Source organism: Hemicordylus capensis, chromosome 17, assembly GCF_027244095.1.
Source record: "Hemicordylus capensis ecotype Gifberg chromosome 17, rHemCap1.1.pri, whole genome shotgun sequence".
NCBI classification, from domain to species: domain Eukaryota; kingdom Metazoa; phylum Chordata; class Lepidosauria; order Squamata; family Cordylidae; genus Hemicordylus; species Hemicordylus capensis.
Genome location: NC_069673.1, coordinates 15995503 through 16009695, shown reverse-complemented (window position 1 = coordinate 16009695; position 14193 = coordinate 15995503). Strand labels below are relative to the sequence as shown.

The 14193-nt window shown below is 57.3% G+C and overlaps 1 protein-coding gene across 9 annotated transcripts in view; it reads left to right on the top strand.

The window, feature by feature from the left end:
• The window catches only part of STRBP (spermatid perinuclear RNA binding protein), a 48901-nt gene that overhangs the window by 29255 nt on the left and 5453 nt on the right, over positions 1-14193 (top strand). For 5 of the 9 annotated variants that reach the window (XM_053281648.1, XM_053281645.1, XM_053281647.1 and 2 more), the window contains exons 6-17: positions 3688-3782; positions 4284-4379; positions 4927-5038; positions 5231-5328; positions 5706-5817; positions 8630-8722; positions 8945-9144; positions 9699-9857; positions 11749-11883; positions 12259-12399; positions 13149-13272; positions 14028-14099. In XM_053281648.1, the coding sequence (XP_053137623.1) occupies positions 3688-3782; positions 4284-4379; positions 4927-5038; positions 5231-5328; positions 5706-5817; positions 8630-8722; positions 8945-9144; positions 9699-9857; positions 11749-11883; positions 12259-12399; positions 13149-13272; positions 14028-14099 (1437 nt within the window). The remainder of the gene's footprint in view (positions 1-3687; positions 3783-4283; positions 4380-4926; positions 5039-5230; positions 5329-5705; positions 5818-8629; positions 8723-8944; positions 9145-9698; positions 9858-11748; positions 11884-12258; positions 12400-13148; positions 13273-14027; positions 14100-14193) is intronic. The other 4 variants (XM_053281649.1, XM_053281653.1, XM_053281650.1 and 1 more) reach the window with 2 other exon arrangements.

The following is a 14193-nucleotide window of genomic DNA, read 5'->3' as shown; positions in this document are numbered from 1 at the left end:
TGGTAATTCCTGCACCTGTTCCCCCTATGATTTCCCACCCACCTCCCCAAGAAATTTGGCCACGGACAACGTCAGACCTTTGACCAACTGGCGCCCCTCTGTCATGACGGTCAAGGCAGCTGGACCCTGTGTGGGCGAGGGACCCGCCACCCGCTCGGTCTCTCTCTCCCCGTTTCTAGACTTGCCACACACCCCTCTGCTTTTCCTCTCTTTCTGCCCCCCCCGCCACTCCCCACATTACACCACCATCACCGTGAGAAATGTTGGTCAGTTCTTCTTTTCAGAAGAAAGAGGGAGAATACGTGGGGCGGTTTGGACTGTGCCACATGCACAAGGCCGTGGCCTTGGAGGGATTCCACCAATGTAGTCCCCAGTGGCGATCAGAAACTTTATTGTTGGCGACCACTAATGCAGATCTCCCAGCTGCAACACTGCTTAAAAGTGGCCAGCTGTGTTCCCTGTGACAGGGACTCCCAGAGGATGTGGACTACAACTCCCATCTTCCCCAGCTGCCAAGGTCACCAGCAACAAAGAGAGGCAAATAGGTCCTCCTTTGAACTAGGCCGCCCTCTGTACTGACTTGGAGGAGAGGAATTGCTGTGGACACGCACAGACACACCCCTAGATTCAGCCTTTTAGAGCAGACCAGCAGAACTGACCAAGGTTTCTTGCAGTCCGGTTCAAGTAGTCGACTAATCCCTCTTCTAACCAAAGAAAGCAAGGGGTGGGTGGGTGGCACAGAGTTTGGGCTGTCTGGAATCGCTGCTTAGATTTCCGTGCCCTGATCGTCAGTTTCCCGAGATTCTGTTTTTTAAAAGTATCATTTGGGGGTAGGTTAGTTTTAAAAAGTGAAGGCGCCAAGAACACAGTTGCAAGCTTGGAGTGGTAAAATATCACAACATTCTGATTTGTAGTGTCTGTCATCTAGAAGAGAAACTGACCCAGCTGGCCACAAAGCTGTGCATCTTCATGAAATTCCTCCCTCCCTCCCACACCACGATCGTACTGGTTTTGACCAGAAATAAGGTTTCCCCCCATCTGTAATTTGCTGAACTGGTCTGTCCTAGCTGTGATAATGTGGGTTTTTATCTGTACCCCTGACACAGCTGAATGGACCTTTTGGGGTGGTTTTAATTCTACTTACCCCCTCGCCTTTTGGGGGGGGTGTTGGACCTTTTAGTCCCCCTCTGAACCGCCCCCCCCCTTTGGATCACTCCTCTCTAACTTCACTAGTTTGGTTATTCTGGGTGAGCAGCCCCTTAGGTCAGTTCAACCTCCAGTGTTTAGTGGGCTGAGCTGGAGGTTGCTGCAAGAGAGCAGAGCTCCCTTGGTGAAGAAAACCAGGAGCCTTTGACCTTCCTCCCTTTCATCTGGGGACAAGTCGACAGCAGCAGGCCTGCCTCTTCCAGTTGGCCGGATGGAAGCTGGCCCAGCAGTTTTTGAGTCCCTTTGACGGACATTGCCGCGTGGTGGTCTGCCACACCAGCCTGGTCCACGGACCTCTCTCGTCCCTTGGCTCTTGCTCAACGCCACGCAGGTTATGATTGACGATCAGCGCACGGACGGAGCCGGCTATTCCAGCCAGAGTGACCCCCCAGCCACCCCCTACTCCATGCTGCCCCCCCCACCTCCCCGCTCCCCTACGGTACTTTAATTCTCACATATTGACTGCCTGTGTGCTGCCCTGAGAAAACACAGAGGTTGAGCTTCTTGACAGCCTCGCTGCTTTCCAAGGCCTCCCTTAACATTTCACCATGGCCTCTTCGATTAACGTTGAGCGAGCACCATGGAAGTCAACATCCACGCCGTGGTGTCGGTGATCTTCCTCCGGGTAACGCATTAGGGTGCAGAGAACCTCTCCCTCATTTGTGACCCCCCCCTCCAGATCTCCCTTGCTTGACCAGCTGCCCTAATGGTTACCCGGTTGCATGATTTCCTGGGGTGGGGGGTGTCCGTGTGGTCTCTCTGCATGGTGGACGGAACGGCCTTGCAGCCGGCCAATCTCCTGGTGTTTTCTCTAACTTCTTCCGGAGGTCCTTACTAGCTCATTGACGGTTGCTCTGTTGTACAAAAGCATGGTCTTGGAGCAGATGTTTCTATTGTCCCTCCCACGTCTGATGTTTTGTTTCGTCCCAAAGATGCTGGTTGGCCATCAAAGGTTGCAAATTCCTCTTTCTCTGGCAATGACCAAAGTTGAGGACCAAAAAGCTCTTGCAACTGAGACGCGTTCTCAAGAGCCCTCTTCTGTGCGTACGAAACACCCGGCTGCTAACCCCACGGACGATTTTGCAGCCTTTGTTGGGAGCCGCCTGGTTGCCATTCTGTTGACAAGGGTAGCCCCCCCCCCCACAATGCAAATATCTGCTGCAAACTTCATAGGGGCCAGACGATAACTATGTGGTGCTTGGCTCTCCCCCTTGTCCACCCCAGTGCCGAAGGCGGCAAACCCAGAGAGCTCGGGATCCTCCTGGAGGTTTATCCTTGGCTGTTTCTGAACTGCTCCTCTCCTTTACCATTTGGGATATGAGCCGTGTTTCTCAAAGGCCATGGGCAGTGCTCCCTGTTACAGGGTCTCCCCAGTGCTGTTGACTAGAACTCCCATCATCCCCAGGTGCACCCCCTTTGGCTGGGGGTGACGGGATTTGTAGTCCACGACATCCGGGAATACCTGTTCTAGAGAACACCGGTGCTGATATAGAGAGCAAGGCCAGGGCTCCCCCTTCTGCCTTTGCCTTGTCCTTTTTGACAAGCCAGGTAGCAGCCATCCCATAATACTGTCCATACTAAAAATGCAGGAGTCTGTCCAAACTGACCAGAATTTTGGTGATTGCAGGCAGTTTATTTTTTTAAAAATCGCATCTTGAGGGTTTCAAAGTAGCCTCTCCAAAAGCAGCGTGTAAACTTCAGCAGAGAAGACTGTTTCTGCCTGGCCAAACCCAAACAGCTGCTGGGTTCTCGCCCCGGCTGAAAGGGAACTCCAAATGCCTGCCTGCCGCCGCCACCACCACCACCAGATTTCGAAGTGCCCTAAGCACCTTGAGATTCCCATGGCAATGCCTGCTCAGTGTGGCGGCATTTTTCCATGCAGTGGAAAGAGGATGGTAAGGGAGGTAGAATCCTTCAGAATAAGAGGCTCCAAAGCAAGCTATTTCCCACTCTGTCCTAGGAGAGCAATCCCCCCCCCCCCGCTGCCCCCTCCAAAAAAAACCCCAAACCCCTTCCCAGGCAACTGAATGCCGCTGGACATTTTGGAAATCTCCTTGGTGACACATTATTTCCTCCCATCCAGTTCCGAACGTCGTCAGTGCTGACAGGGGTGAGGCCAAGCACTACACTTTCTATTGTCTGCCCTGAAATGTTAATTTGTTTTGTTTTGTTTTTTAATAAGATCCCAGATTAACTGTGGCCGTTTGGACTGATGCCTCCATTATGCCTCTGTTGCATTTCATTATGCCTAGGTACTACCATTTAAACAAAAAACCTGGCTGAAAACAATAACATTTGCACCCTTGGGGAAAAAAAAAGAATTGGGTGAAAAAAGAAGGGGGGGAAGAATTCTGGGAACCTTATTAAAGCCCTTTCATGCTGCCGCTGTTGAGTGTACTTGTGTGACAGAAACCCCTTGGTCAAATTTTGTCTGTGTCTCTTTCTTTCTTTTTTTGTTTTCTTATATTCCCCTTTCCCCAGTAGACAGTGTTCCGATGAAAGACCCCCCGGACTTACTGGAGAGGCAGAAATGCCTAGAGGCCTTGGCGTCTCTCCGGCACGCCAAATGGTTCCAGGTTGGCTTTCTGTTCTTACCTTTCCGTAGCCTTGCGAGGTCCTTTTCTTTTCCATTTGAGACCCACCGGAAAAGCCCCCTCCCCTGTTTCTTAGGCCCCCCCCCCCCCGTCTCTACTCAACGGCTGAGTTTGGCAGACCTTTGGAGCCCTGGCCTCTCCACTGTGTGGAGGGTGGATCGGGAGCCGGCTGGTCTGGTGTGGTTGTGAAGCTCTCTCAAAACGCTGCTGCTTTCTTCTTTTTTTAAAAGCTTGCCTTCTCTTTAAGACAGAGCCCTGCTCCTTCTTTTCAGATCACTTTGTTTTTCTATTGAGGTTTTGCATGAGTTTTGATTTAAAAAAACAAACAAAATGTAGTAACTTTTGCTTTCCAAAAGACTCCATTCCCCAAACCTCTGAACATCTTTAATGAAAATTAGTGTAACCACACACACACACACAAGGGGAGCTTTTTTCCAGCTGGGGTGTGTGGCAGGCGCGCTGGAACAGTGTTGTTTGTTCCAGGCCAGGGCAAATGGGCTCAAGTCCTGTGTGATTGTGCTGCGGATTCTGCGAGACCTCTGCAACAGAGTCCCCACCTGGGCGCCGCTGAAAGGATGGGTGAGTCGCCCCAGGACGTGTGGCGGAGGCAGCGCGCTGGGCAAGTCGGGGTGGCCATGTTGGGGAGGTGGAAGGACACTGGGGAGGACCGGCCTTTCCGCCTCGGAGTGGCCCAACGCCTGTCCCTGATTGCCAAGCGGTCTTGAGGCTGCGGCACTCTTCATTGCAAGGCCCAAACGGGGGGCTGACTGCTTAGGGGGCCAGGGTGACGCTTCAGGCAGGGCGGCACGGTCCCTGCGGAGATCACCATTCTGTCCTCTGCCTGGACTGTGCGCAGTGCGGCCATCAAGCTCAGCTGGGGCACCGGGGTCAGGCACTTGCAGGCGTGCCTTTTCCAGCCACGGGTGCAGCTGTGCCAGCCGGACCGTGGCCCCGAGAATTCCCATGCCTGCCGCTCCCTATGAGCAGGCATCCTAGAACCTGGCTAGCCCTGCCGGCAGCCCCCTTTCCTTGGGGCAGAGCTCAAGCCACCAGCCCCGTGAGAGAGGGCTGGGCGAACCTTGCCTCGGGCGGCCTCTGTCCTGATGGCCGTCCCGGTGTCTTCCAGCCGCTGGAGCTCATCTGCGAGAAGGCGATCGGCACGTGCAATAGACCCCTGGGTGCTGGCGAAGCTCTGAGGCGGGTGATGGAGTGCTTGGCCTCGGGAATCCTGCTACCCGGTAAGGGCAGCTGGTGCTGCTTGCGGGTGCTCGCAGCCCAGGCACAGCTGCCGAGACAGAGTCCAGCATCGTCGGGTTTCAGAGGGGTGTCCTTGGGGGGCAGCGGGAGCCCCTCCCTGCTCCGTGGGGAAGGGAGGCATGCAGCCAGAGGCCGGGCCTCTCCCTGAACCGCCCCGCTTTCTCGCCCCACAGGTGGGCCCGGCGTGCACGACCCCTGCGAGCGGGAACCCACAGATGCCTTGTCCAACCTGACTGTTCAACAAAGAGAAGCCATCACCCACAGTGCCCAGGTAAAGCCCACCGGTTCCAGAGGGACCCCCAGGCAGCCAGCGTGTTGGGGAGCCCACCAACCCTGCAAGAGCCATCATGACAGTCACTGGTCTCTGGGGTCACCTGGAGAGACTGTCGGACGCTGGTCTCGGGCTCCCGAGCGGAATAGAAAGTGCTGCTTAGGATAAAGCAGCACTTTATAAATAAAGCCCTTCACGAAGGCCGGGTGGCCTATTCAGAGCATCTGGAGAGGGCCGGTTCCGGTCGCCGCCAGCTCGTCTGGTGGCGACTCGGGGCGGGGCCTTCTCTGTGGCTGCCCCAGGAATAGGAAGCGCTTACTTGGCCCGGGAGTGCTTTCCTCCCCTCCCACCTCTCTTCCCTCTCCCCACTTCTGCAGCACGCCTTGCGACTCTCTGCTTTTGGCCAGATCTATAAGGTGCTGGAGATGGACCCTCTCCCGTCCAACAAGTCGTTCCATAAATATTCCTGGTCCGGGACCGACAGAGAAGGTGGGTGCTGCGACGCAGACCGAAGCGGGGTCCTCCACGTCTTGACCTTCGGCTTTGGTCTTTGCAAACGTGGCTTTGTCTGCACGACTTTCCAAACTGGGCCGGCTGCCTCCAACTCTGTTCCGGATCATGAGAGTCACCCCTGCTCACTGGGCAACGGGGCACCTTTGTAAAGTGGCGATTCTCTTGATTGGGCAGGGGGGAGAGCAACTGGCCCTCTCCGCCCCCAGCACAGCATCCCTCCAGGGGCTGTTGCTGGGGTCTCTCTTATGTGTCTTTTTAGATTAGATTGTGAGCCCCTTGGGGGACAGGGAGCCCCCGGATTGATTTATGCCTTCTTTCTCTCTGTAAACCGCCTTGGAAACCTCTCTTGAAAAGCGGCGGAGACCTATTTGTGGAAGCCTGTGAGCTGCCTTCGAGTGGGGTGAGGCAGGATCGGGACCAGGGTGGGATTCTGCCAGGAGCCCTCTGGAGTCTGGGGGCCTTGGTTGGGCCACACGGGCTGGCCGGGCGCTGTGGGCCAGTTGCCGGCTGCCCTGTGCCTTTCCCCTCCTGCAGGGAGCTGCATTCAGCCGCCCTGCGTGGGCTCCACACGGGCCTTCCCGGCCATTAAGAGATCGCCTCCTTCGGTACCCGGGGCTGCCAGAGACATAATGGCTTCTTGACACGCCGGCAGCGGCGGAGAGGGCCCCGGCCGTTTACTTCTGAAGCGCGAGCATCGATCCTGCGACGCGCCCCATTACGGGGGAGTTTATGGCTATTAGGGGGGATGATGGATGTCGGTGGGCCGCCCCTTCCTGGCACCTGATGGATGGGGGCGCTGGGATGCTCGGTGGGGGGGGGGGGAGTGATTAGGCCTGCCGGGTCCGGAGAGACTGGCTGGAGGGGATTCTCTGGCTGGAACTGGTTGATCAGCATCCCTACGGGGGGGGGGGAGTGAGGGGGGAAGGCTGGCTCTGTGTGAGAGTGTGTGTATGCGCATGCGCCCCTTCAGTTGACGCTGTCCATCCAGCTGTTGGCTGCTGGGTGTGGACTGAGCCTCCCTCACTTTGGCCCTGGAGGCAGCGGGTGGCCTCTCCCCCTCCGCCCAGCCCGGCTCAATCCCTGCCAGATCTGTGCAGCCCTGGTCCGTGGGTCTTGCACAGGGTGTCCTCCTCCCCTCCAGCTGCCACTGCGGTGGCATTTAGACCAGCTCCCTCGGTGAGCGCAAGAAAGGACCGTTTCTGTGCATGCCTTTCCTTTCCGCTTCGCCCCCGTCCTGGGCTCTTGAGGTGGGCAGCGGCCACTAAAACCATGATCCTGCTTTTAGTGCATCTGTTGAAGGACGCTAAACGTCAGGCTTGTCCTGGAAGGGGCTAGGAGTGTCTGGTGGTGAGCAGAGCAAAACGGCACGTTTCCAAGCTGGGGTTCTCTTCAGTTTCAGAGCCAGGGTGGGGGCAGCAACTGTCCCTGGCCAGCTGCAGGACCTCTGCACACCGCTGCCTCTTTTTAGACTTTGAGCCCCTTGGGACCAAGAACCAGGATGAGCAAAAATGACAATACAGGGGCAAAGAAGCCAAGCAAAGTGCCGTTTCTGGTTACCTGGTGGTTTGTCCATCAGGACTAGCAGCCGTTGATAGACCGGCCCTCTGGGGCCCCTTTTAAAGCCATCCAAATTGCCATCACCACCACCACATCCTGTGGCAGGGAGCTCCACAGATAAATGATGTGCTGTGTGGAAAAGTACTTCCTTTTGTCGCTCCTGAATTGCCTGGCAATTGGTTCACGGGATGACAGTTTCACGGTTCTAGCCTTGTGGGAGAGGGAGAAGGACATCTCCCTCTCCCCACCTCCCTAAGCAGCTCCTCCCGTCCCCAGCTCCTCTCCCCCAGTGCTGCTAGGCCTTCACGACGCTCGCCTGGTGCAGATGAGTCAGGCCGTCTCTCACCAGAGGCAGGCAGAGCTTTCAGTGCTCAGCCATAAATCTGGGATTTACCAAAACACAAAGTCAATATCTTCTCATTTTCATCTCCCCCCGCCCACCACTTGTTTTAATTTCCTGACTGCATCGCCCCATCCGAACACAAAGGCTCCCTTAAAAATAGCATTGCTGAGTTCTGTGCAAAACCACGGCTGTCCTGCAGACCCTTTTGGCCGGCAGTGATTGGTGGGGCCAGAGTGATGGGCTGGGAGGCAAGAGTGTCGCTTCGTTCTCCATCACGATTTCACCCTTGCTCTGGGTGGGATTTCCTGGCGCATCGGCAGAAGAGGGCTTGGGAGAGAAGTGGGTCTCCTGTCATTGGCACTGGGATCTGGAGAGGGTAAAGAGCAGGGAGAGACCTCTCTGGCCGCCCAGACAGGTTTCTTACCTTTTCAAAAACGGCCGTGGAAATTAGGACTCGGGGGAAGAGATCTGTGTGGTGCTGGGTGTCCTGCTCGCCAGAGGCAACCGAAGAACCGAAGCTGGGTTGCCCACCAGATGCCTCTGGGAAGCCCACAGGCAAGAGGCGAGGCCATGCCCTTCTCTCCTGCTGGCAGGTAGATCTGCAGAGGCATGTGCCGGGTGGAGCCCCTGGAGCCGGAGGCTGGGCCGAATCGGTCTTCTGCCGGCCGGCGTGTTTGGTGTCAGCACCCCACCGAGCTCTCTGACTCCCCGTGACTAGCACATTTTGCAACCATGGAGGGAAATGCACCATGCAAGGTCTGAGAGATGGTGCCGCTTGCGTTCGCTGGCTTCTGTTTTCGGGAAGACGGTCCTCCTTGTCAGTGTCTGGATGCTGGCTTCCTTGTGCTTCCAACCCTAACCCCCTAAGGAATTGCGTTTCCTTCCTAGGTGCAGGCTCCTCCGCTCTGAAGAGGCCTTTCGAAGACGGGTTGGGGGACGAGAAAGACCCCAATAAGAAGATAAAGCGCAGCTTGAGGAAAAGTAAGCCCCTCCTGGGCTGTGCCCGTCCTGGTCTCGGGGAAGGCACCGCGGCCAAGGAGCTACCTGGGGGTGGGGTGGGGGGCAGTTCCAAGTCCTTGAGAATTGCACCGGCATCATTTTCCAGGGTGGCTTGCTGGTTCCCCTTTAGCTTCATCCTTCCGAAGGCCCTGAGGCCAAGGTTTTCCCGCTGTCTAGCCCCCGCCTCTCTCTTTGCCCCCCCAGTCCTTGACAGCAAAGCAATAGACCTCATGAACGCCTTGATGCGTCTGAATCAGATCCGGCCCGGCCTGCAGTACAAGCTCCTCTCGCAGTCGGGCCCCGTCCACGCGCCGGTCTTCACGATGTCCGTGGACGTGGACGGCACGACGTACGAAGCCTCGGGGCCTTCCAAGAAGACGGCCAAGCTTCATGTTGCCGTGAAGGTGAGGCCCAGCGCTCGGCAGCCGTGACCTTGGCCGGCGGGGGGTGGCACGGAAGGCCAGGAAACCTGGCGCAGAGTCCGGCACGGCTGGCGGGGGGCTCTCCGTTTGCACCCTCCTGGGTTTGGGGAGAGAGCCCCCCTTGGGTGTTGGGGGTGGGGTCATAGCTGGGTGGCAGTGGGCCTGCTTTGCTTGCAGGAGGTCCCAGGCCGGGCAGATCTTCCAGGCCGGGCAATGCCAGGTGCTGATCCCCAGGGCAGGCAGCTAAAGGAGGGGAAATTGGGGCAGGAGCCAGACTTCCAGGAACTCCGCCCTGCCATTCGGTAGCCCTCTGCTACTTCTCGATTCTGGAGCCCCACACTTTGGGGGCCGGGGGAGCATGCTAATATTCCTGTCCTGTCCTGCTCCTCTCAAAAGAACGGCGAGGGCTCTGCTCCCCACAGCAGAGCGTGCTGCACCATTCGGGGCACACACAACTGCCTTGTTGGTTGATCAACGAAACGGAGAGTGGCTTGGCCTCCTCCAGCGTGACGTCTCTGTGTCCTTTGGAAATGCAGGTTTTGCAGGCGATGGGCTACCCCACCGGTTTCGACACAGACATGGAATGTACGAGCTCCGACGAGAAGTCCGACACGGAGGGCAAAAACGAGACCGTGTCTTCAAACTCTAGCAATAATACGGGCAGCTCTACAATCGACACCTCTGCTACCTTGGAGGTGGGTGCTGCGTCTCCCTCGTCTTGTATCAGTCTGCAAGCCTTGCCTTCTCCACCCTCTTAACCGGCAGCAGCCCTTTCGAACTCCCCTCCTAGCCCAAGTCTCCCAAAACTTGCTGGGGTCCCCCCCCCCACTGCCATGAGGTCTAGAAACTTTTTATTTTTTATTTTTATGAAAATGGAGGTTTCCAGAATCCCAGAGCTGGTGCAGTAGGGGCAGGTAAGAGTGACTTTGCGGTGTGTCTTAAGCGCCATCCCTCGGACCTTGCAGTTCTGCTCTTTTGTGGCAAACTCCACGGGCCGGTGTGGTTGGAGTGTTGGAGTGGTACCAGGAAGACCTGAGTTCAAATCCCTGTTAGTTGCTTCTCTCTCAGCCTCGCAAGGTAGTTGTGAGGATAAACATAACTCTGAGCTCCTTGGAAAAAGAGCCGGATAGGACTGCAGAGAAGAGTGTAAAAAAGACTTGGACGCAGACTCCCTTCTGCTGGTCGCTTAGTAGCTGCAGAATAATCTGCTGGCAAAAAGGGGTTTTGGTTTTTTTAAGCCGCCTGGAAATGCAGACAGGTGTGTCTCCCCGTGCCCAGTTCCTTCTGCTGCTTCCTTGTCAGCGAGGTCCCTGAGTAGATCAGCGTGTCTCGAAAAGGGTGCCTCACTTGATCTGCCTGCCTCTGACCTCGGCACGGCTGGTGCCACGTCTCCCGTCTCTGTGGGTCAGGACAGGAGGCAAGGAGCGAGGAATCCGATCCCCTTACTCAGCAGTGGGGTGAGTAACTGGAGACTCCGGTCCGCCCTCGCTCCTGCGGAGCTGGCCTTTTGAACTGGGTATTCCTGTTTCGGGCAGAGGGCAAGGGGAAGGGGCGGCCAGAGAGACGAGAGGCGCAAGCCGGTCTCCTGAACGGATGCGTCAATGTGTGCGTTGCAACTTTCTGAAAGCCACTGGCTGCGGAGACTTGTGTGGCCAGGTGCAAGCACAGGGGTTGCCTCTCCCCCGCCCTGGCTCCCAGGATCCCTCCTCCTGCACTCGGTTGCCTTCAGGCCAGACCTTCTGGGGGCGGCCTGGCCTTGAATTTCTGCTGCAGAAGGCCACCTCCTGGCCTTGAATTTCTGCTGCAGCCGTCTCTGGAATGGTGCTGTGCTCCGTTGGGGTTGTCTGGCTCAGAAAGGGCCCTGCAGAGCTGGAGAAGGTGCCAAGGAGGGACCCCCGAATGATGGTCAAGGGGCTGGAGAGCCTGCAGAGCAGAAGAGCCGCCCTGCTGGATCGAGCTCAGCCCCCTGTTTGACACAGTGGCCCACCAGATGCCTCTGGGGAGCCCCCAAGCCTCGCCCCCCAGGAGCGGCTAAGGCGTTCCGGACTTCTTTGGTCTGCTTGCTTTATTTTTACATTCACATAACCGTTCATCTTCCATGGAGCTCGGAGCGGTGTACATGATTGTTTATGCTCACAGCAGCCCTGTGAGGTAGGTTAGGCTGAGGGAGAAGCGACTGGCCCAGAGTCGCCCAGTGGCTGAACACTGGTCTTGGGTCTCCCTGGTCCTAGCCCCACTCGCGAACCACTACATCACGCTGGCTCTCTTTAGGAAAAAGGGGGTGAAGGCAGGAACACAGCAGAAGTGTATAGAACTGTGTGTGGCACGCGAGGAGAAGTTTTCCTCCCCCTTTAGTAATACTGGGGGTCGTGCCTTGAAATTGATGGGCCGGAGACTCAGGACAGGTCAAAGAAGGGAGTTCTTCACACAGCACGCAATGTATTTGTGGAACTCACTGACACCAGATGTGGTGATGGCCGCTGGCTAAGAGAATTCTAAAGGGAGACATAGATCCATGGCGTGTGAGGGAGGTTCTTTTGGCACCGATAAACAGTTGCCGTTCTGTTTTGTGTTTGCCTTCCCCAGGTAAGAACTCAGGGTCCCATCCTCACAGCAAGCGGCAAGAATCCGGTGATGGAGCTGAACGAGAAGCGGCGAGGCCTCAAGTACGAGCTCATCTCGGAGACGGGCGGCAGCCACGACAAGCGTTTCGTGATGGAGGTGAGGAGGGGAGTGTGGCACATGTGTCTGACCAGGCGTCCTCCAAATTTTTAGCGTCCTCCAAATCTGTTTCATTTTCGTGACAAAGGGCCTTTGATAGACCCCCCCACACCCTTCTATGAATTTGTCTAACCCCCTTTTAGAGCCACCTGAGCTATCGCGCCCGCTGCCACATCTTGTGGCAGAGCGTTCCACAAGCCAATGATGCGTTGCAGGAAGAAGGGCTTCCTCTTCTTCCCTGAGTCTGCGGCCAGTTGGCTGCCTTGGGTGGCCCCCAGTTCTGTTTCTGTGCAGGGGGCGGGGGGGGGGAACGTTGCCCACGCCACGTGTGGTTTTACAAACTGGTGGGTGTTGAGTCTCCCGTCGCCTTTCCAGGTAGAAGTGGATGGGCAGAAGTTCCGAGGGGCCGGCCCCAACAAGAAGGTGGCGAAAGCCAGTGCCGCGCTAGCCGCTCTCGAGAAGCTCTTCTCTGGCCCCAACGCTGCAGCCAACAAGAAGAAGAAGATCCTTCCGCAGGTGGGTCTCGGGGGGGGGGGGGTATTTGGCTTCCCCAAGACAGCCAGACTCTTAGGCCCAGAGATGGCCGTCGAGACGGGTGCCGGACACCAGCGCTTCAGGCAGGGACCCGGGGCCTTTTCTCCAGGCGACGCTGTGGCTTGGTGTGTGTCCTTTGAGAAAGTCGCCTCGGAATTAACGAAATGTATTTCTGTGGCTCGGCTAGAGCAGCTGCTTGGCATGCAGAAGGTCCCAGGTTCAAGCCCGGCAGCATCTCCAGGGAGGGCGAAGAGAGACGCCGGCCTGACGCCCGGGAGAGCTGCTGCCGGTCAGAGTAGTCAGGAATGAGCGAGATGGACTAAGGGTGGGCGCAAGGCAACTCCCAGAGTCAGAGGACTTTGAGCAGACAGAGAGACTAACCCTTTCCCTGGCTGGCCTGTCTGAGGAGAGGAGGGCTGGGCTGGTGGCAAGGAGCCTGACTGGTCCCCTTAACTAAGCAGGGTCTGCCCTGGTTGCAGATGAATGGGAGACGAGAAGTGTGAGCACTGGAAGAGATTCCCCTTTAGGGATAATGGGGCCACTCTGGGAAGAGCAACTAGGTCCCAAGTTCCCTCCCTGGCAGCATCTCCAAGATGAGAGAGAGACTCCTGCCTGCAGCCTTGGAGAAGCCGCTGCCAGTCTGGGAAGACAATCCTGAGCGAGACGGACCCAGGGTCTGACTCGGTAGATGGCAGCTTCCTCTGTTCCTATCTCCGTTTCTCTCTGTGCAGACGAAAAGGATCATCAACACATCCATGTCTGCAGCGGTCCAGGCGGCCCGAGACAGAGGGAGAGGGGCCCTGACGCGTGGCGCCTTCGTTGGGGCAGCCGCCGCCACCGGCTACCTGGCACCAGGTATGAGCCAGACCTGCCCTCTCACCTGTTCGTGGCAGCCGGCCCCTCTGGGCACTGCCTGCACAGAGCAAGCCGTCGCTCTGCTTGGCCTGGGAACCTTCTCCCAGCTGCTTAGGAAGTCGCCTGCCCCGTTCGGCGCTTCTCCCTCACTGGAGCATGGCCGTCGCCTTCCTGTGTGTGGGCCGTGGCTTCCTGCTCCCATCCAGCGCGCCTGCCCCTTTCTCGGGTTTCCTGGTGCCTGGGAACCCCGTTGCCGCCTTGCCCCGTGGGGCAACCTGGGGCAGTTGGCAGCCAGTTGTTCATGCCAGCTTGGACAGACCCATCACCTGACTTGGGGATACAGCACTCCCTGTGTGTCGTCCCCCCCGAAAACCCAACTCTTCACGGGAACATAGAAATATGTGTCACCTTCAGCCAACTCAAATGTGGGGTATCTAAATACCCCCCCCCCAAAAAAAAGCTGGGGTTGGGAGCTTCTGTATTTAGAGTCCATCTTTAAAAAAGGAAAGCTGGGGTGGTGGGTGGGTGGGTGGGGTTAAGGACCCTAACCGGCACCCACAATCCCACGGGAGCTTCTCAGGGACCCCGAAGGCCAGTGGTTGCATGGGCTGAACACCCACCACCACCACCACTCCCCAGTTGATGTCGGTTTGGCTGCCGTGGGGTTCTGGTGGGCTCCCCACCCACGCCGGCCACCCAGCGACCCCAGGACCACCCCGGCCCTGTGTCAGCCTCTCTGTGTGTTTCCGCTGCAGGCTACGGAGCACCCTACGGCTATAGCGCTGCTGCTGCCGCCGCCGCTGCCGCCACTGCTGCTCCAGCTTACGGTACGTAGCACCTCGTCTTCCTCCAGAACGGGGGGCGGGGGGGGAGACGATTCTCAGGGTGGCCCCCCCAAGTTGTGTGCAAGTAGTCAGGGGT